Genomic DNA, 21006 nt, shown 5'->3' on the forward strand with positions numbered 1-21006 from the left:
ATAGAATTAAACTGTCACTCAAACATGAGGGTCAGGATAATGATGTTTTCAGGTGTAAAATTTTACTTCACATGTGGTCTATACTTCTATATCCCTTTGCTTAGGAAGCTTCTGGACTATATGTTCTACAAATATGAAAATAAATCAAAAAATTATTGTATAGAGAAAATAAGAAAGCTGACACAGATGTCTAACAGATTCAACACACAGTAATAAGGAGTCTCAGGAGAAGGAAAAAGGGAGACACCAAAATGTTACCTAAGCACTTGAAAAAGAGGGGCATATGTCCAGATTGGAGCACAGTGTGCCTCAAGAAATGGGACATGTTGAGAGAGCCATCAAGGTAAAAATGCCTACTGTAACCTGAGGGCTGAGTGTGGAGGTGATCCTCTCAATAAGTTCTATAAAAAGAAATTACTCTCCCAAGATGTAGACATCCCTTTCTTCAATACTACTCAAAGCAGTATTGAGTCGTTTACTTATTCTAATATACTCTGCTATACATTAACCTCTTACTTTGGCTACTCTGTCAAATATTGTGAAATTAGGAAACTTTTCTAAGATAAGTCAACTCATCTAAGAAGTGGTTAGTATAAACTCATAGAAGCAATCACATGTATATATCTTTAGAGTATAGATTTTCTCTGGAAGCACTAAGATTTAGATTAAAAATAAATATTAATAGCTTAACATTGTAATATGCCTTATATTCACACTTTAGCCATGAGATAGGCAGTGTAGCAGATTAAGAAATACGAAGAGTAGAGTAGTATTCTCTATTTCCTCCTTTCATCCATTGCTTTAATGTTTTACATCCAATCTTATACATATAGGAAAACATTTCTCATTCATGCCAGTTATTTTGCACTCATCATATTGCATTGTAGGCTCATATTTTTATGTCTAGCTTTCAAAACCAGAATGTAAGTTACTTTAGGATATGGATTATGTTCTATAATATAAAATTCTCTCTTGACTCCACCCCTTTGTTTTGCACAGTGTCTGACCCAAGTCAGGTGAGTTCCTGCCTTTGCTCTATTTCTCTCCATATTTAAAGTCACCTGCAAAATTAGCTCTACTCTATTACCGGGGCTAATCTTACTGAGGCAAGAATCAATTAAAGTCTTTCCAAATCAATATTTGGGGTTCATATTCATTTCCAACCTTGGTGAGGTACTCTAAGTTTGATAACTGGCCTCCCACCCCTCAGTCTTGAGCTCTAAAGTGCCCTTGTATGCAAAACCTACCTTCTATTCTATTGCTGTTCTCCTATTCCTAATCAGAAAGCTTTCCATAATACCTCCGTCACTCCCAGGAAAGGCAGCAAAGGCAAGTTGAGATGGGTTTTCTCCCTTGGGAGGAATCTGGATTGTAAATTATATCTCAAAGAAGTTCTGACCTGAGGCTTGGGAGCTGGGTTTTCATACGCCATCATCTGACAGCCATTGGTTGAGGACTGCTTCACGGCAGCCATGGTAGCCCAAGAGCCGTCCTCCAGAGAATGTTAGGTTCCGTGAAGAGGTGAAAAAACACTGGAGCATAGAAATAGTCAAAGTGATCCAAGGGGTACTTCCAATGTCTGCCACAGCTCTAGCCATCAGAAGCAGATCACCAGAGAAAAGTGCAGAAAGCTGAGTGCCCCACAGCCTGTAGCAGTGGCTGGGGTGATCCCACACCCAGTGGCTGGGGATCATCTCACACCCACGTGCAATGGATGCAGCTAAAGTCACAGGAGAAGAAAGCCAGGTGGCATGAACACTAGCCATCTGTCCCATGAGGGAGCATCAGGAAAGATGCCAGAGCTGCAGCAATTGGAGAGTTCTGATGAGATAGAGAGCAGCAGAGGTGATAACAGCCAATGTCAAAAGACAGAGGAAGACCTCAGTGCAAATATTTCTGAATAGACATGAACCACTGTGGCACTTCCAAAGAACCAGGAGTTTGGGCTAGTACTCCTGCAGTTCTTTGGAGGCTTCCCTGGTGGCTCAGTTCGTAAAGAATCTACTGCAATGCAGGAGACACGAGTTTGTCCCTGGGTTGGAAAGATCCCCTAGAGAAGGAAATGGCAACCTACTCTAGTAATCGTGCCTGGGAAATCCCATGGACAGAGGAGCTTGCTGGGCTACAGTCCTTGGGGTCACAAGAGTTGGACATGACTAAACCACCACTACCACAGAGTACAATATTATTGTAGGTTGGTGTGGCTTAAGGAAACACAAATGATGAACTTTTTTCTCTGCTAAACTGTTACTCTGCTATTACTGAGTCCACATAAGGGTTTAAAATATTATCAGACATTAAGGGGAAAAAATCAAACATGTTGGACCTATCCTTTTACTTCCTACTGGCAAATGGCAATGGCACCCCACTCCAGTACTTTTGCCTGGAAAATCCCATGGATGGAGGAGCCTGGTAGGCTGCAGTCCATGGGGTCGCCAGAGTTGGACACGACCAAGCGACTTCCCTTTCACTTTCCTGCATTGGAGAAGGAAATGGCAACCCACTCCAGTGTTCTTGCCTGGAGAATCCCAGGGATGGCAGAGCCTGGTGGGCTGCCGTCTATGGGGTCGCACAGAGTCGGACACGACTAAAGCGACTTAGCAGCAGTAGCAGCAGCAGCAAATCTATTCATTGTGTTGCTTCATTTTCCAGGTCAAGAGTCTGACTTAATTTTCACTTATGGCCCATAATTTACACTTGCCAAATCGGAGAAATTTTTAAAGTGAGAAATTAGTCTAATATTCTTTATTCATGTTGTTTTCAAAATCATGCAAGAAATCAGACTTATTAATTTGATCCATAAATACTGTTTGAATTAGCTGCTATATTAAGTGGATTAAAAAGATAAAAAAGAAACAGTCCTGTGTTGGGAAAAAAAAAAGGCATGGGAATGATGAACACTAGATTCAGGTTAGTGGTTACCCATGGGAAGAAGAAATAGAATGGGATCTAGAAGGGGTAAAATATGTTTTTTTTTTCATATATCTGACATCTTAGTAATAATTAAGTAAATGTAAATAAATAAAAGCTTTAGTATTTTCTAAATACTAAAGTTGACTTCCCTGATGCCTCAGACTGGAAAGAATCTGCCTGCAAAGCAGGAGACCTGGGTTCAATACCTGGGTTGGGAAGATCCCTTGGAGTAGGAAATGCCAACCCACTTCAGTATTCTTGCCTGGGGAATCCCATGGACAGAGGAGCCTGGGGGGCTACAGTCCATGAGATCACAAACAGTCAGACACAACTGACACTTCCCCTTTCAAATATTAAAGTAACCAACAGTTTAGACAACTAAACTACAAGTAACCAATAGTTTAGACAACTATATGACTTAGAAAGTAATTACTTTGAAAATATACATGATTTCTAACATTTTTCTACTGCCACAAAGGATATTATTTAAGACCGCTTGTGTTGATCATGAGAGACTAACAACCAAATAACACTAACACTGGCAGTTTTTCTCAGAAGTGAGGTAAGCCATATTCTTAAACTATGGATATTAGTTTTTCAGTGCAGAGATCAACTAAGAATACTGGTGAGTAGCCATTCCCTTTTCCAGGGGAAATTCCTGATCCAGGGATCGAACTCAGGTCTTTTGCATTGCTGGCAGATTCTTTACCATCTGAGCCACGAGGGAAGCCCCAGTATGGTGTTGCATCAGTCTGTATCTGGTGCAAGTATTTAGCAGTTTGTAATTAATGCTTACTGGATGTTTATCCTATTTTGATATCCTATCATATTTATGTGAGTATATATATATATATATATAAAATATATAATTGTATATATAATATAATATATATAATATAATATATTATATATAATATTATCTCCTCTGTCCAAGGGATTTCTGGTCCCATCACTTCATGGCAAATAGATGGGGAATCAATGGAAACAGAGGCAGAGTTTATTTTCTTCGGCTCCAAAATCACTGTGGACAGTGACTGCAGCCATGAAATTAAAAGACATTTGCTCCTTGGAAGAAAAGCTATGACCAACCTAGACAGCATATTAAATAGCAGAGACATTACTTTGCTAACAAAGATCTGTCTAGTCAAACCTATGGTTTTTCCAGTAGTCATGTATGGATGTCAGAGTTGGACGATAAAGAAAGCTGAGTGCTGAAGAATTGATGATTTTGAACTGTGGTGTTGGAGAAAACTCTTGTGAGTCTCTTGGACTGCAAGGAGATCCAATCAGTCCATCCTAAAGGAAATCAGTCCTGAATGTTCATTGGAAGGCCTGATGCTGAAGCTGAAGCTCCAATACTTTGGCCACCTGATTCAAAGAGTGGACTTATTGAAAAAGACCCTGATGCTGGGAAAGATTGAAGGCAGGAGGAGAAGGGGACAACCAGAAGATGAGATGGTTGGATGGTATCACCAACTCGATGGACATGAGTTTGAGCAAGGTCCGGAAGTTGGTGATGTACAGGAAAGCCTGGCATGCTGCAGTCCATGGGATCACAAAGAGTCAGACGTGACTGAGCAACTGAACTGATAATATTATGGGCTTCCTTGGTCACTCAGATGGTAAAGAATCTGCCTGCAATGCCAGAAACCAGGTTCGATCCCTGGGTTGGAAAGATTCCCTGGAGAAGAGGATGGCAAGTGACTCCATTATTCTTGCTTGGAGAATTCCATGGACAGAGGAGCCTGGTGAGCTATAGCACATGGAGTCACAAAGAGTCAGACACAACTGAGTAAGTCGCACACACACACACATCATATTAAGCTGAGAACAATAGCTTGACCATCAGGACACTTGGATTCTGAAATAATATCAGCTAGATTGCAATCCTCATCAATTCATTTAATTTATCTAAAGCTCAACTTAACGTAAAATGAAAGATTTGCATGAGATGTATCCTAAGGCTGATTCTATGAAATTAAGTAACTTCTGACCTTGACAAGCTTAAAATTAGTTGAGGATGTAGAGCACATCCACAGGAAAATAGATTAAGAAGCATACAAGTAATTTAAAAACAAACACTAAAAACAGAGGAAATTTTTTAAAAATCAGTTTCTGGTGCAGTTAATTGGGAAGGTGAAGATTACACCACTAACAAGTAGAAGAAATGTGAGTTTAGAAATTAAATGAGAGAAGCGTGTATGGGAAGAATATTTTTTTTTCTTTTCTGTTCATCATAAAATAACTGATTATCAAGAATATCAGAGCATTTCTACTTGCAGCCATGTAATGGTCATTCCGTATATACACCTATTTTGTGTGATGCCTTGAAATCTTCTCAGAATTACTAGAGTGTATGAATTTTATAATTACTTTTAATTGTATCAAGTGGGTGATAAAGGGAGGTTTTTGAAAGGATTATCAGAAACTACATAATTGCTGGTTGTGTCACTCTAGGGAACCGCATTTAAAGTATCACTGAGGTTACGATTATCAACATGCGTGTGTGTGTGTGTGTGCTGAGTCGCTTCAGTCATGTCTGACTCTTTGTGACCCTGTGGACTATAGCCCACCAGGCCCCTCTGTCCATAGTATTCTCCAGCCAAGAACACTGGAGTGGGTTGCCATGCCCTACTCCAGGGTGATTATAAACATAGTCTGACTCAAATTATTACAAAACATCACCAGATTTGGGAAAGGTTTCCAGAAGAAGAGAGCAGCCAATTAGTCAAACAACACACTTACTGAGTACCTGACAAATTATTGATGTTAGGTGTTGCTGAATGAACAGAAACCAAAAAAAGAAGAAGAACAAAACAGAAATACTGTTGATGAAGCAGGTTGTGGTGAATACAGGGGTGGTAGAGTAATCAACCTTCAGTAAGTTTTATATGATGGAGAGTGCCTCAGCTTTAGAGAGGGAGAAGGATCTCAAGGTGGAAAGAACGGGGGAGACATACTATGGTGTTAGAATCTAATCTCAATTTAGTCACTTAGGTGCAACCTTGGGCAAGTATTTTTTCTGTTTTTTTTCTCCTGTAAAATGGGGTGTAATGCTGATACATGCCTTCCTTCAGGGGGCTGCAGTGAGAAATGGTGAAGAAATGATTTGTAAATTGTAAGAAGTAAACATATTATTTATTTCCATCCAGTAAGTCCTTGACCAAACTGTGGGGTATATTCTTTACCATGTCTTCTCTTCACCATTTACCCTCAACAGGGCACCTGCTTTTCCCTGCATGTGTCAGCAAGGTTTCCCTTCCTCTTCTCTCCCCAAATGAACTATGAGCTTTTTAGTAGCATACCTTCTGTTTGCTCTCCATCCACAAGAAACGATGATTGGCACACCATGACCATTCAGTAAATTGTGTGTGCATGCATGCTCAGTCGCTCCATGTCTGACTTTTTGCAACCCTATGGACTGTAGCCCACCAGGCTCCTCAGTCCATGGGATTCTCCAGGCAAGAATACTGGAGTGGGTTGTCATACCCTCCTCCAAGGGATCTTCCCCACTCAGGGGTCGAACCTACGTCTTCTACGACTCCTGCATTGCAGGCAGATTCTTTACCTGCTGAGCCACCAGGGAAGCCCCCAGTAAATTACTTAATAATTAAGCTTTACATAGGAAAAATTATTTGAGCTCTTTAAGGTATTCTCACATGTCATTTCATGCAGCTGTCAGATTCATCTTGCTAGACATATTTCTGATGATGTCATGTCACTTCAAAAGTTGCCAAGTGTCTCATTTTCTACTCAGTAATGTCTTTTTTTAAAATATACTTTTAAAAATTGAAGTATAGTTGATTTACCACGTTGTGTTAGTTTCTGGTGTATTGTGAAGTGATTCAGTTACACACACATACACACACATATATGTGTGTATGTATATATTCTTTTCCATTATGGTTTATTATAGGATATTGAATATAGTTCCTGTGCTATTCAGTAAGACCTTGTTGCTTATTTATTTTGTATATGGTGGTTTGTATCTATCTACTAATCCCAAACTCCTAATTTATTCCTCCCCCACGACTTTCCCTTTGGTAACCATAAGTTTTTTTTTTTTTTAATTGAAGCATAGTTGATTTACAATATTGCATAAGTTCCAGGTATACAGCAAGGTTAGTCAATTATGTATATATCCAGTTTTTTTTTTTTTTAGATTCTTTCTGATAGAGGCCATTACAGAGTACTAAGTAGAGTTCCCTGTGCTATACAGCAGCTATTATTAGTTATCTATTTTATATATGCTGCTGCTAAGTCACTTTAGTCATGTCCGACTCTGTGCAACCCCATAGACAGCAGCCCACCAGGCTCCCCAGTCCCTGGGATTCTCCAGGCAAGAACACTGGAGTGGGTTGCCATTTCCTTCTCCAATAATGAAAGTGAAACGTGAAAGCGAAGCCGCTCAGTCGTGTCCAACTCGCAGCGACCCCAGGGACTGCAGCACCAGGCTCCTCCATCCGTGGGATTTTCCAGGCAAGAGTACTGGAGTGGGGTGCCATTGCCTTCTCCAATTTTATATATAGTAGTGTGTATATGTCAATCCCAGTTGCCCAGTTTATCCCTTCCCTCCTTTTCCCCTGGTAACCATAAGTTTGTTCTCTATGTCTGTGAGTTTGTTTCTGTTTTGTTAATAAGTTCATTTGTGTCATATTTTAGATTCCACATATTGTTGTTGTTCAGTCATTCAGTCATGTCTGACTCTTTGTGACCCCATGGACTGTGGCACACCAGACTTCCCAGTCCTTCACTATCTACCGGAGTTTGTTGAAACTCATATCCATTAAGTCAATGATGCCATCCAACTGTTACATCCTCTGTCACCCTCTTCTGCCCTCAGTCTTTCTCAGCATCAGGGTCTTTCCCAATGAGTCCAGACTTCACATCAGGTGACCAAAATATTGGAGCTTCAACTTCAGTCAGTCCTTCCAATGAATATTCAAGGATGATTTCCTTTAGGATTGACTGGTTTGATCTCCTTGCTGTCCAAGGGACTCTCAAGAGTCTTTCCAGCACTACAGTTTGAAAGAATCAATTCCAGCCTTCTTTATGGTCCAACTCTTACATCCATGCGTGACAAATGGAAAAACCATAGCTTTGACTCTATGGATCTTTGTCGACAAAGTGATGTCTCTGCTTTTTAATATGTTGTCTTAGGTTTGCCATAGCTTTTCTTTCACAGAGCAGGTGTCTTTTAACTTCATGACTGCAGTCACCATCCACAGTGATTTTGGAGCCCGAGAAAATAAAGGCTGTCACTGTTTCCATTTTTTTCCCCATCTATTTGCCACGTAGTGATGGGACCAGATGCCATGATCTTAGTTTTTTGAATGTTGAGTTTTTAGCCAGCTTTTCAATTTCCTCTTTCACTTTTATCAAGAGGCTCTTTAGTTCCTCTTCGCTTTCTGCCATTAGGGTGTATCATCAGCATATCTGAGATTATTGATATTTCTCATAGAAATCTTGATTCCAGATTGTGCTTCATCCAGCCCAGCATTTCTGATATACTCTGCATATTAATTAAATAAGCAGGGTGACAATATACAGCTTTGACATACTCGTTTCCCAATTTTGAACCAGTGTGTTGTTCCATGTCCAGTTGTAACTGTTGCTACTTGATCTGCATACAGGTTTCTCAGGAGCAAGTTCAAGTGGTCTGGTATTCCCATCTCTTTGAGAATTTTCCACAGTTTGTTGTGATCCATACAGTCAAAGGCTTTAGCGTGGTAAACGAAGCAAAAGTAAATGGTTTTCTGGAATTCTCTTGCTTTTTCTGTGATCAAATGGATGTTGGCGATTTGATCTCTGTTCTTCCCCTTTTCTAAATCCAGCTTGTACATCTGGAATTTCTCTGTTCACGTACTGTTGAAGCCTAGCTTGAAGGATTTTGAGCATTACCTTGCTAGCATATGAAATAAGCTCAATTGTGTGATAGTTTGATCATTCTTTGGCATTGTCTTTCTTTGGGATTGGAATGAAAACTGACCTTTTCCAGTCCTGTGGCCACTGCTGAGTTTCCCAAATTTGCTGGCATATTGAGTGCAGTACTTTAACAGCATCATCTTTTAGGATTTGAAATAACACAGCTAGAATTCCATTAGCTCTACTACCTTTGTTCGTAGTAATACTTCCTAAGGACCACTTGACTTCACACTCCAGAACGTCTGGCTCTAGGTGAGTGACCACACCACTGGGGTTATCTGGGTTATTAAGACCTTTTTTGTACAGTTCTTCTGTGTATTCTTGCCGTCTCTTGTTAACATCTTTTGCTTATGTTAGGTCCATACCGTTTCTGTCCTTTATTGTGTCCATCTTTGCATGAAATGTTCCCTTGGCATCCTCTAATTTCTTGAAGAGATCTCTAGTCTTTTCCATTCTATTTTTTCCCTCTATTTCTTTGCATTGTTCACTTAGGAAAGCTTTCTTATCTCTCCTTGCTATTCTTAGGAATTCTGCATTTGGATGAATATATCTTTCCTTTCTCCTTTTTCTTTCTCTTCTCTTCTTTTCTCAGCTATTTGTAAGGCCTCCTCAGACAACTATTTTGCCTTGTTCCATTTCTTTTCCTTGGGAATGGATTTAGTCACCACCTCCTGTACAATGTTATGAACCTCCATCCAGAGTTCTTCAGGCACTCTATCTGATATAATCTCTTGACTCTATTTGTCACTTCCACTGTATAATCATAAGGGATTTGATTTAGGTCATACCTGAATGGCCTACTGGTCTTCTGTACTTTATTCAATGTAAGTCTGAATTTTGCAATAAGGAGCTCATGATCTGAGCCACAGTTAGCTCCAGGTCTTGTTTTTTCTGACTTTATAGAGCTTCTCCATCTTCGGCTACAAAGAATATAATCCATCTGATTTCAGCATTGACTGTCTGGTGATGTCCATGTGTAGAGTTGTCTCTTGTGTTGTTGAAAGTGGATTTTTGCTATGACCAGTGAGTTCTTTTGACAAAACTCCGTTAGTCTTTGCCCTGCTTCCTTTTGTACTCCAAGGCCAAACTTGCCTGTTACTCCAGGTATCTCTTGACTTCCTACTTTTGCATTCCAGATTCCACATATGATTGAAATTATATGTTATTTGTCTTCCTCTTTCTGACTTCCTTTACTTGGTATGATAATCTCTAGGTCCATCTATGTTGCTGCAGATGGCACTGTTTCATTCTCTTTTATGTTTGCATAATATTCCATTGTATACATGTACCACATCTGGTTTATCCATTTATATGTCAATGGACATATAGTTTTCTTCCATTTCTTGGCTATTGTAAATAATTCTGCTATGAACATTGGAGTACATGCATCTTTTTGAATTAAAGGTTTCTCTGGATATATGCCCGGGAGTGGTATTGCTGGGTCTTATGGCAACTCTGTTTTTAATTTTTTGAGGGACCTCCATACTGTTTTCCATAGTTGCTGCACCAATTTCCATTCCTTTTAACAGTGTAGGGATTTCCCTGTTATTTGTAGACTTTCAAGTGATCGCCATTCTGACCAGTGTGAGTTATACCTCACTGTAGTTTTGATTTGCATTTCTCTAATAATTACTTTGGCCACCTCATGCGAAGAGTTGACTCATTGGAAAAGACTCTGATGCTGGGAGGGATTGGGGGCAGGAGGAGAAGGGGACGACAGAGGATGAGATGGCTGGATGGCATCACTGACTCGATGGACGTGAGTCTGAGTGAACTCCGGGAGTTGGTAATGGACAGGGAGGCCTGGCATGCTGCGATTCATGGGGCTGCAAAGAGTCGGACACGACTGAGCGACTGAACTGAACTGAACTGAATAATTACTTATGTTGAGCATCTTTTTATGTGCCTATTGGCCATGTGTATGTCTTCATTGCAGAAATGACATACATTTCATTTTTTGATTGTGTTGTTTGGTTTCTTGTTATTGAATTGTATGCCCTGTTTGTATATTTTGTAAATTAAGCCCTTGTTGGTTGCATAGTTTGCAAATATTTTCTCCCAGTCTGTATTGAATAGACTTTTTTATTGAGATATAATGGACTTGTAACATTGTGTTAGTTTTAGGTGTACAACATAATGATTAAAGTATTAATTCTTATCTAAACTCTAAGGTCTTTCTACTCAATCTGTGGTCTCCAGATGGGTAGCATTGACATTACCGCGGAGCTTGTTAGGAATACAGAGCCTGCAGCCCTATCCCAGACCTACTGAATCAGCAACTGCCCTTTATAAAATTCCTAGCCAGTTTATATACACAGCTTTGACTACATCTTCATCTCTTTCCAAACTTGAAGATTCAGAAGTAGCTAATAAATTGACAGACATCCAATAAAATTTGAAAACATAAGTAATTTTTTGATGTTGCTCAAATGTTTCACTGGAGAATACTTAAATTATATGTAATACTATAAATTATATTCATCGTTTATCTGAAATTCAATTTTTTACTGGGCTTTTCCATATTTAACCAGGCATTCCCTATTCAGAAGGGTAGGATCTATGTTTAACATAACTGTGTATTACATTCGTTTAACGAAGAGGCAACAAATTTCTTCAGAACTGAGGTTTCTTTGGGTTTTGCTTAACATTGTACATCTCCAGAGACCGCAGTACCCGCCATCCACCCCCGCCCCAATGCGCGCGCGTGCGCTCACACACACACACACACACACACACACACAATAAAAGACCAACAGTTATTTCTTTAATGAATATATCCGAACATCTTCCAATTATGTACTGGGTTGTAAGTGCATATTTTAACTAACGTCGAATATTTTTCCCGTCACTAAAAAAAAAGTGTTTAAAAGCTATTTGTGCACTTGTTCACATTTTAGCTGGCAGAGTTCAGGACTTGATGGGAACATAATCAAGGGCTCAAAATGTACTCGTCGCAGACTGGGTCCATATGGTCAACAGCGGGGAAAGAATTCTAAACTCGGGATGCTGACAAGCGCGTAGCAGACGGCGGTAGGCAACGCCTCCCCATTCCCTGGCCGCGGAGATACCCGCGCACGCGCACAGCCATCTTTCGGGGGTGGGCCGGGTAGAGGGAGGCGGGGCTCCCAGGGCGCGTGCGCGGGCGGCCTGGGCTGTGAGCCCCTCCCTTGGCGGGGGCGCGCAGCGAGAAGGACCGCACGGAAAGGGGGAAGTCAGGTGCCCGCTACCGCCGCCGCCGCTACCGCGGTTTGTCGCCAGAAGAAAAATGGCGGATCTGGAGGAGCAGTTGTCTGATGAAGAGAAGGTAAGAGCCTCGGGGCCGGCGGAGCTAGTCGTTCGGGGGGCCAGTAGAGCCCCGCTGTATCGGCCCGCAGTCTGGTCGCCGGAGAAGAGGCATTGGTCGGTGCCCTCGGCTGCCCTTCCTTCCCTTCTCGCGGCGCCCGAGTGCCTGCCCCTGTCAGTCACCCGAGGCCGCGCGGGGGCAGGTCTCCGCCGGGCCTGCTCGCTCCGATCCTTGTAGGGTGTGTGCTCCGAAAATAGGAAGCGCGAGCTGGGCGGCGGCGCTTGGCGCGACGGGCGGGGGCGGGGGGCGCGGAGGGCGGCGGCCGCCGGGGCCCCTCTCCTGGCGCCTTGGCCGCGAGGCCCTGTGTCCGGGTCGGGAACTGCAGAAGGGTCTGGGTCCCGGCCTGGAAGCGGCCCAAGGACAGTACGCAGCCCGAAGGCCTGGCCGGGGTGAGCGCTAAGGGGGAAAAATCGCTTAGGAAGCAGACCTTCACTTCTCTCTTCTACTCCCTCCTCCCACCAGCAAAATGCTTCCTTTTCTAGGTTCTCTGATTCTTTTTTTTCCCTTTACCCGTGGAAGTCTTTTTTTTTTTTTTCCTTTTCTTTTTCGGCTTTAGCTGTAGGCTCTGCAGTTCCCATGTTCCCCTGGAGGCAATGAAGTTGCTCACAAAAAGACACCCCCTCCCCCAGTTGTTTGCTACCCCTGTTGGCAGCAGCCGTCCTGGGGGCCGATTTGGTGGCGCCCCATTGTACTGCTAGACTTCTTCGGAAAACGGGAGATTGTGCAACTCCTTTTACTGTATCTTAGATGCTGTGACAGCATTGGAACCAGATGAACTACTTAAGTTCTCAGGCATTTGAGGAAATCTGATCATTGCACTGGTTCTCTCGCGGTTTCATTTGGCCCCTGTGAGGTCCCACTCCCCAGTCTGTGTATTGAGGGACAGAAGTACCCTACTAATTTTGAGTATTTCCTGGGAAGATCCTTAATGTTTCTCAAACTCAGAAGTAACTGACATAACTTTGAATAAGATAGTTACAGTTTTCGAAGTGTCCACTCTTAATTTAGTAGGGCTCATTTTCTTAAGCTTCAAAGCAGTTCTGTCATATATGAAGCACACACACATACTGGTGTTTAAGAAATCTTGGTGTAAGCCTCAGGATATTTTCGGTTGGAACGTTCTGCTCCAAGTGTTTTTATATCCTGTGTTCTTGTACCGAAATGTCATGTTCTGTCTTCTTCCCATTGTAAACGTGCAGCAGTCAGCCTCATCCTTAGTTTCGGGGAAAAAGTTGTTTTTTTTTAATAACCTCTGTGCTCTTTGGTGAAAGTGATAATAAAACTACAAAGTGGGGAGAGCAACAAGGTTCTCCATAATTCACAGGCCTGTTAGGCAGATCCTTATGTACATAAAAGTTGCTGCGCAGGATTCACATGTGTAATATTGGTAAATAACCATAAATTGATAACTGAAAATGTAAGCAGATGTGCATACACATTTAATATTAAGTAGTGCTAAAAAGTTTTTTGCAAAGGGATTGTCATGTTTTTCGTTCTGCTGTTGGTAAGTGGTGATTAGTAGCTCAAGTGACTAGAAATCTAACTGAGGAGAGAGTACTTAGTGTGGGAGTTAATATAGACCTGCCATGTGTTGTAAACGCCTAAAATAGCCAAGTTTTTTTCAAAATGAGATGACACGATTTCTTATTATCCGGCGCTAAACTCCATAAAGTTGCAGGAATGAGGTGGGGGAGTCTTCTTCTTTATGGATGCCCAATACCATGTTTTAAGAGTAAATGAATGAAAACTCATTTGAAGGAATTTCATGGGTTTGTTTTTACTTAGAGTTTTGTAAGACTATTCTGAAAATATTTTACCTATAAATTTCTGATTACTTTTTTTCGTGATTTAAGAAAAATATTAACTGGGATTAGATTCAAGTAACTGGTTAAGTGAAATTCTAACAGTCTTGTTACTTTATTTGTTTAAATGTTCTTTTTAATCTGTTGGAGAAGGACCTTTCACATAGAATCGGAAATAGATTTAAAGGTGATTTTTAAAAACTAATATTTGAATTATTTTACTTTTTTGCCACCTTGTTTGTAATTTTCAAGAATAAGTTTTTAGTACTTCAGTGCTCTTGGAATTTCCATTACTGATTGCAGATATAAGGAAGGGAAACTGTTAAGACGTGCAGTACCAGGCTTTGTATATGCCTAACTCAGAAGATACTTTTAATTTGTTGTAAGTTTGAACTAGATTTTATTATTACTATTTCACAAAATAATTAAAATAAGTTTTGAAAACCTTTAAGTTATTAACAGAAGGACACTTAAGTAGGCAGTACTAAGGCGCTATTTAAACCTTAGTTTGTCTGAATCAGAAGTTGATACACTTGCGACATTAGGCTTCCTTAACAATTGATGATAGAATCTGGACTTATAAGTTTGTTTTTAGTTTGACAGCTTAATTTGAAAGAGGAGAAACAGTAGTTCTGTTTGGTTTTAATAGAAATTGTAAATAACTAAATGTTAAATAGTGTTGGGTTTTAATTTGTGTTTTGATCATTTTAGAACAAAGTTTATTTTTCTTTGACACATTTAAAAGTTTTATGCCGCTGGTATAGTTTCATATAAACCTTGTGGTAGGAAGCATTTTAGGAATTAATCTAGAATAATATCTTGGCTTTTTCAATCATGTACAGTTGTTTCTTGATACTATGAAATTAACAACTTTTTCTCCTTTGGCCACTAGGTTAATAGGGAAGAAAATTATTTGAAGAAGCACAGTGAAGTTCTTTAAAGTTATTTGCTGTGGTGTGTCCTATAGACCTTTTTACATAGTTAGAGAAGCCCTAGGCCAGAACAATTCCATGTTTCCATTCCTTGGTCAGCCGCATTGTACAGAAAAAAGCATTCTTTGTGATTGAAATTATGTGAAATTGTGGGATAAGGCTGAAATGAAAAGAACTACTTCCAAACTGCTCTCTAAATGAGAAATCTTGAAAGTCACTCCAGGCTTTGGAAGACGCCTTAGTTATTGACTCGAAAGGATCTGCGGCCCCTAACCTCTCCCACGCCAGTGAGTAGAGTGATCCACTCTCATAGCTTCAACTTTTGTAACTTTGTAGATGTGTCTCACTACATAGCTCAGCCCTGCTTCTCTCCTTAGCACTGGTCACACATTTTTATCTGCTGGTCCTACTCACAGTAGAAGTGCTCACAGTTAAGGAGATGCTCAGATGGAACCTGTCTAAAAATAAATTTATAAACTCCCCTCTCTCACCCCTTACCCAAAGCAGGGCAGATACCCATCTCTTCCTGCTCATTTTTCTCTTTATGACTGTTCTTATTATTCAAGTCCCAGGTTTTTGACTTCAGGGTTTTTTTAACTTTTTTCCTCGTGCTCTCTGCACCTAATAATCAGTTTCCAAACCTTGTCTTTTCCATCAGAATATGTTTTCTAATTATTTCTTGCTTGAAAAAATTAATTGACTTATATTAATATTTTATTTATAACCTCAGTTGACCGGACCATTAACAATTTATGAACTACTGTTGTTTAGTAACAAATTTTTATGTATGAACAAAATGAACATTGATTGTTCTGTGACTACACAGTTGAAGAAATAAATCTAAGGGAAGAAAAAGAGAAGACTGTCTCATGTCTGTTTTATTTGCCACTGCTGAACTTTTATTATAAACTTTCTAGACAGATCCCTCTATCTTCCTGCCATTTTTCTATTCCCTAACTTTTAGTTGCTAGATTCCTCCATTGCTTTTACAAGGAGGCCCAACTCTTGAAAATGGTGTTCGTGCTCTTGTATTCCATTCTAACCTAAATAGTTCTGACATTTTTAATATATACTGTTATTTAATCATGCTGTGACTTCAAAGAGACCTACATGCTAATCCGCATGTAGCACCTTGAGTAAATTATTTCATCCCTTAGTAGCCTCTGTTTACTCTAAAATGTGGGAATATAATAGAAGGTATATTCTCCATTAACTTTCTGTAAGTGTGACTGTTGCCTGGCATGTAAACACAATACATTTCAGTTCTTTTTCTCTGCTCCTGACTTACCTGCCTTGAAAATTGGTACTGCTCCCCAATTTCTCCCCTTTTTTGAAAAAATGAAAATGTTACTCATCCTTCAAGATTTAGCTCAGCTCACTTGACTAGTTTTCTTTCTCCTGAAAGCTGTTTTCTCTTTCTTCTGAACCCTGTAACACGTCATTAGTCTTAAATATAGTTTTGCATAGTTATTTGTCTACTTGGTTTTTTCCCTTGTATTCTATTGGAATTCCTTAGTGCAGAAATGTCATCTTTAGCATCTGTACAGTATATGTGATGAGTACAGGGGTTCAGTGAGTGAATGAAGAAAGGAGTCACGAATTCACAGAATTAAGGAAAAAAACATTATGAAAAGTAGCAGCATGTAAAGTCAGATTTTAGAGGGAAAATCTAGTACACCCGCATTTTTCACTTCTAAATAATGTTGGAGAAGACTCTTGAGAGTCCCTTGGACTGCAAGGAGATCCAACCAGTCCATTCTGAAGGAGATAGCCCTGGGATTTCTTTGGAAGGAATGATGCTGAAGCTGAAACTCCAGTACTTGGCCACCTCATGTGAAGAGTTGACTCATTGGAAAAGACTGTGATGCTGGGAGGGATTGGGGGCAGGAGGAGAAGGGGATGACAGAGGATGAGATGGCTGGATGGCATCACTGACTCGATGGACGTGAGTCTGAGTGAACTCCGGGAGTTGGTGATGGACAGGGAGGCCTGGCGTGCTGCGATTCATGGGGTCGCAAAGAGTTGGACACGACTGAGCGACTGATCTGATCTGATAGATTTTAAAGATTCAGATAGTTAAATGAAATTCCTGGTGCTCTTTGAGGTGCAGGTGGTGATATTGGCTACAGTTCAGATCACTTCTGCATGCTAAATATTAATATGCAGTTTGTATACTTCTCCCTCATACACAATCAATCATAATTTGGCTTCAGAAGTTTTGTTTGTATGTAAAAACAAGGTAAGCTGACAGTATATCTCATCATGCTGGACTCGGTCTCTCAGTCGTCTCTGACTCTTTGCGACCCCATGGGCTGTAGCCCACCAGGCTGCTCTGTCCATGGAATTCTCCAGGCAAGAATACTGGAGTGCGTTGCCATGCGCTTCTCCAGGGAATCTTCCCCACCCAGAGGTCCAACCTGCGTCTCCTGTGTTGCAAGTGAATTCTTTACTGCTGATCCACCGCGGAAGCCCCATATTTCGTCATAATTCATGTAAAGTCAGTATTGTTCTTATTAACTAAAAAAGTAAATCAACCAGTAAGCTATTAATGTAGAAATTATACATTCTTAATTCCATTCTGCAGGTGAATGAATCCTGTTATTGCACCAATAAAATGTAAAAATTCCTACAGCAAGCAGAAATTTGATAGTTGCTATAACATTCATGGAGTTTTTCAGACTTTGCACACTAACGAAATTTGTAGTACTTTTCCATATATTGGGGAATCATTCCTACATAAATGTAGAGGTAGGAGAGTCATATACATAGGGGGTAGTCATATAAGACTAGTCATATATAGACAGCGTTTTATAAGGATTTTTGAAAAAATTTTAGTGTTTCTTATTTACTTTTTGGCTGCACTGTGTGGCATACAGGATCTTGGTTCCTCAACCGAGGATCGAATCCAAGCCCCTTGCAGTGGACGCGTGGGGTTTTAACAACTGGACCACAGGGGAAGCCCTGTGCATTGAGTTTTAGTGTAAGAACACAGTACATAAAAACACTCGGAGACTACCGAGTAGATTTTAAGGTTGAAAAGTATGATGGGAAAACTTGAGTTGTGGTTCTGTGTTCTGACCTAAAAGCTTAATTGCCTGGAGCAGTAATTTATTGCAAGAGATTCATATATAAAAAAAGGGATTTCATAGAACCACTTATAGTTGTCAAAAAAATAATTTCATAAATTTTATTTTGAAGGATAGAGCTACAGTTTTCATATACTTTCCTTAAAGACACATGTTCTACTGTGAACCTATGGATGAGAACTTTTCTTGCTTGTTTTAGTTCACAGATGTTGTACAATGTTTCTACTGAGAGTGAATGGAAATAATTTTTGTAAACTATCTCCATGTTCATTCATTTATCAAATATAGTAATACCGTATTTTATTGGTTTCACAGCTCATCATTTTCCATATTTTAAAATCTCTGAAATCAGGCTGCATTGTACAATCATGGCTTGTGAGACTGGAGGCATTTTTCCTTTTTTAGTGATCCATGAAATTATGCATCTTAACATTGATTGTGAATCAGTGAAGCAAGGATATAATGCTATAAGAAACACACTGAAATCTAAACATGAAGGCGGTGGTGGTGGAGGCTTTGCTTGGTCTCACTCATTCTTTGTATGTGTAGTGTGGGTCAGCAGCAGAAGAGCCATGATCAGTGAAGTCATATAGTTTCAGGCTCTTGGAGAATTTCGATCTAAATGTAGGCTTTCTGATATGGTTCCTACACACAATGGAATATTGTTTAGCCATGAGAAAGGAGGATGACCTACCATCTGTGACAACAGGGATGGACCTTAAGCACCTTGTGCTAAGTGAAATAAGTGTAGATACAAACAAGTACTGTACATTATCACTTACATGTGGAATCTAAAAAAAGTCAAACCTGTTAAAACAGTAAAAGGTGGTTATCAGGGAATGTAGGGTTGGGGAGTAAGATAAGGGTACAAACTTATGAGTAGTAAATAAACCATAGTGACTTGATCCTCAATGTAATGAATATAGACAGTATTGTACTAAAATGATGTGAATGAATATTGCCTCAGTGGAAATCAAGGTACAGTATATAAATATATCCAAGTAACAGGCTGTACACCTTAAATCTACAACAGCATGTGAAATTTACCCCTCCCCTCAAAAAAAAGTCTTAGACTTTTTTTAACCACTGTCCCCATAGCAGTGGGAAAGAAATGCAGTGAATACCTTACTGGCTTTTAAAGGTCTCTTCCTCTACTCCTATCCCCGCTTCTTTTAAGAGACTCACTGCACTTCTGCTCAGATTTCCATTTTCTGAAGCAAGTTATATCTATAAACCTAATTTCAGAGGGAGCAGGGAAGAAGAGGAGAAATGCAGTATTTGTGAATAAATGAAACCATAGATTAAGTCTTATATTCACTGAAGGCTGGTGATGTGGTTACCTGTTTGGTAGACACAATGTAAGACTATAGATAGATTCAGAGGTGAATCAGACGTATATAACATACATACTGCACAGAGTCAGAAACCAGTACGTTCTTGGAAATTCAGAAGATGGAAAAGTTATTTCTGCCTTGAAGGATGGTAGGCATCAGTTAGGGTACAAGCTCATGCCAGAGAGCACAACATAGGAAGGAAAACAGAAAAGTAGGGATGAGCAGGAAGTATGACTTGTATCTTAAGTACATTTTTAAGTAAGAGATGAAAAGACGAACTAACTGTCCTGTTAAACAGCACGGATTTTCTCAACCTCAGCACTATTCACTTTTGGGCCAGGTGACTCTTTGTTATGGGACTGTCCTGTGCATTTTAGGATGTTTGGGCATCCTTGGCCCCTGTGGCCACAAATGTTTGCTGTAGTATGAAATCACCCCTGATTGAGAACCATGGGTCTAGAGAGATTGGAGCTAGCTATTGAGACCAGTTGGGAAACTGACTTAAGTGTTAGGATGTGATTTAAAGTTGTTTTCACAAGGCACAGAGGGAAAAAAAGAAAATGATTGCTAACATTTCAGGATTGGGATCAACAAGACATGGTGAGTGTAGAGAAAGGGAAAAAGCAGTGGTAACTGTGAACATTAAAATCTGGTTGACTGAGAAGTGGAACCACCACTAACAGCTAAAGAAAACAGGAGAGAAGATGCACAGCTTGGGGGAATAATAGTGAATTTTGTTTGGGTTCTGCTGAGTTTGAGGTGCTAGCAGAATGTCTCTGTAAACATACCTAGCAGATATGGAAATGTAGAAGTGGAGTTTGGACAGGAGATGAAGCCCAGAGATTCTATGTAGATTTGGAGATCCTCACTTTGTGGGTTCAAGAGAGATGAGTGTAAACCTTTTAGGAGAACAAGTTCAGACATAGCAGAAGAGAGGACAGAAAGCATGTACTTCTGAATACTTTGATGTTAAGTCATAAAGAGGAGAGAAACTAGAAGGTGAGGAGTGACCTTTGAAGTAGCACAGGACAGGTGCTCATCTCACAGAACCTGAGGGGAATTTCTAGAAGGCACAGTGCAGTATTGCAAAGGGATTAAAAAGGAATATGGGATGGAGAAGAGCCTTTGGCTTTAAGAGAAAGGGATGAGACACAATATCTGTTATGTCCCAGTATCTACTGTATTAATTACTCGATTAATCGTCAAGAGCAGCCTTGTTATTATCCCTGTCTTGCATATGGTAAAGCTGGTGCAGATGAGGTGGACTGTTTTAAGTGGTAGGCGTGAGATCATTAGTGACCTTTAAGAAATCAGTTTAATAGCGTTCTTTTCTTGTCTACATTGTACTTCAATAATCGGACTCAAAGACATCCCTCCTCTTTGCATACCCTGGCCTATCTCTGTTCCTTTAGCACTTTGTACTTACCTTTGTTGTAACATTTACCAATTTTAGTAAGTGTCCTGATATTCTTATTTGCTGTTCTTCAGGTGCAGGCTTTGTGTCTTATGCATCTTGGTAGTGGCAGTAAGTGTATGGCATATAGTAGATCAGTGATGTCAACTCTGGCTGCACATTAGAATCATCTGGAGAATTTATAAACGAAGATGAATGCACAGACTTCAGTCATAGGTGAGACCTGAGCATCTGTATTTTTTTCAAAAAGAGCTTCC

The 21006-nt window shown here is 40.2% G+C and overlaps 1 protein-coding gene across 1 annotated transcript in view; it reads left to right on the top strand.

Moving 5' to 3' along the window:
- The first annotated feature begins 12016 nt into the window (after positions 1–12016).
- The window catches only part of CAPZA2 (capping actin protein of muscle Z-line subunit alpha 2), a 55813-nt gene continuing 46823 nt past the window's right edge, over positions 12017–21006 (top strand). Inside the window, exon 1 of the mRNA XM_086396782.1 lies at positions 12017–12142. Within this exon, the coding sequence (XP_086252908.1) occupies positions 12104–12142 (39 nt within the window). The 5' untranslated portion in view covers positions 12017–12103. The remainder of the gene's footprint in view (positions 12143–21006) is intronic.

The sequence above is a fragment of the Bos grunniens genome, chromosome 4 (genome assembly GCF_055505025.1).
Source record: "Bos grunniens cultivar Pamir isolate PY7600 chromosome 4, Bosgru_T2T1.0, whole genome shotgun sequence".
NCBI classification, from domain to species: Eukaryota; Metazoa; Chordata; class Mammalia; order Artiodactyla; family Bovidae; genus Bos; species Bos grunniens.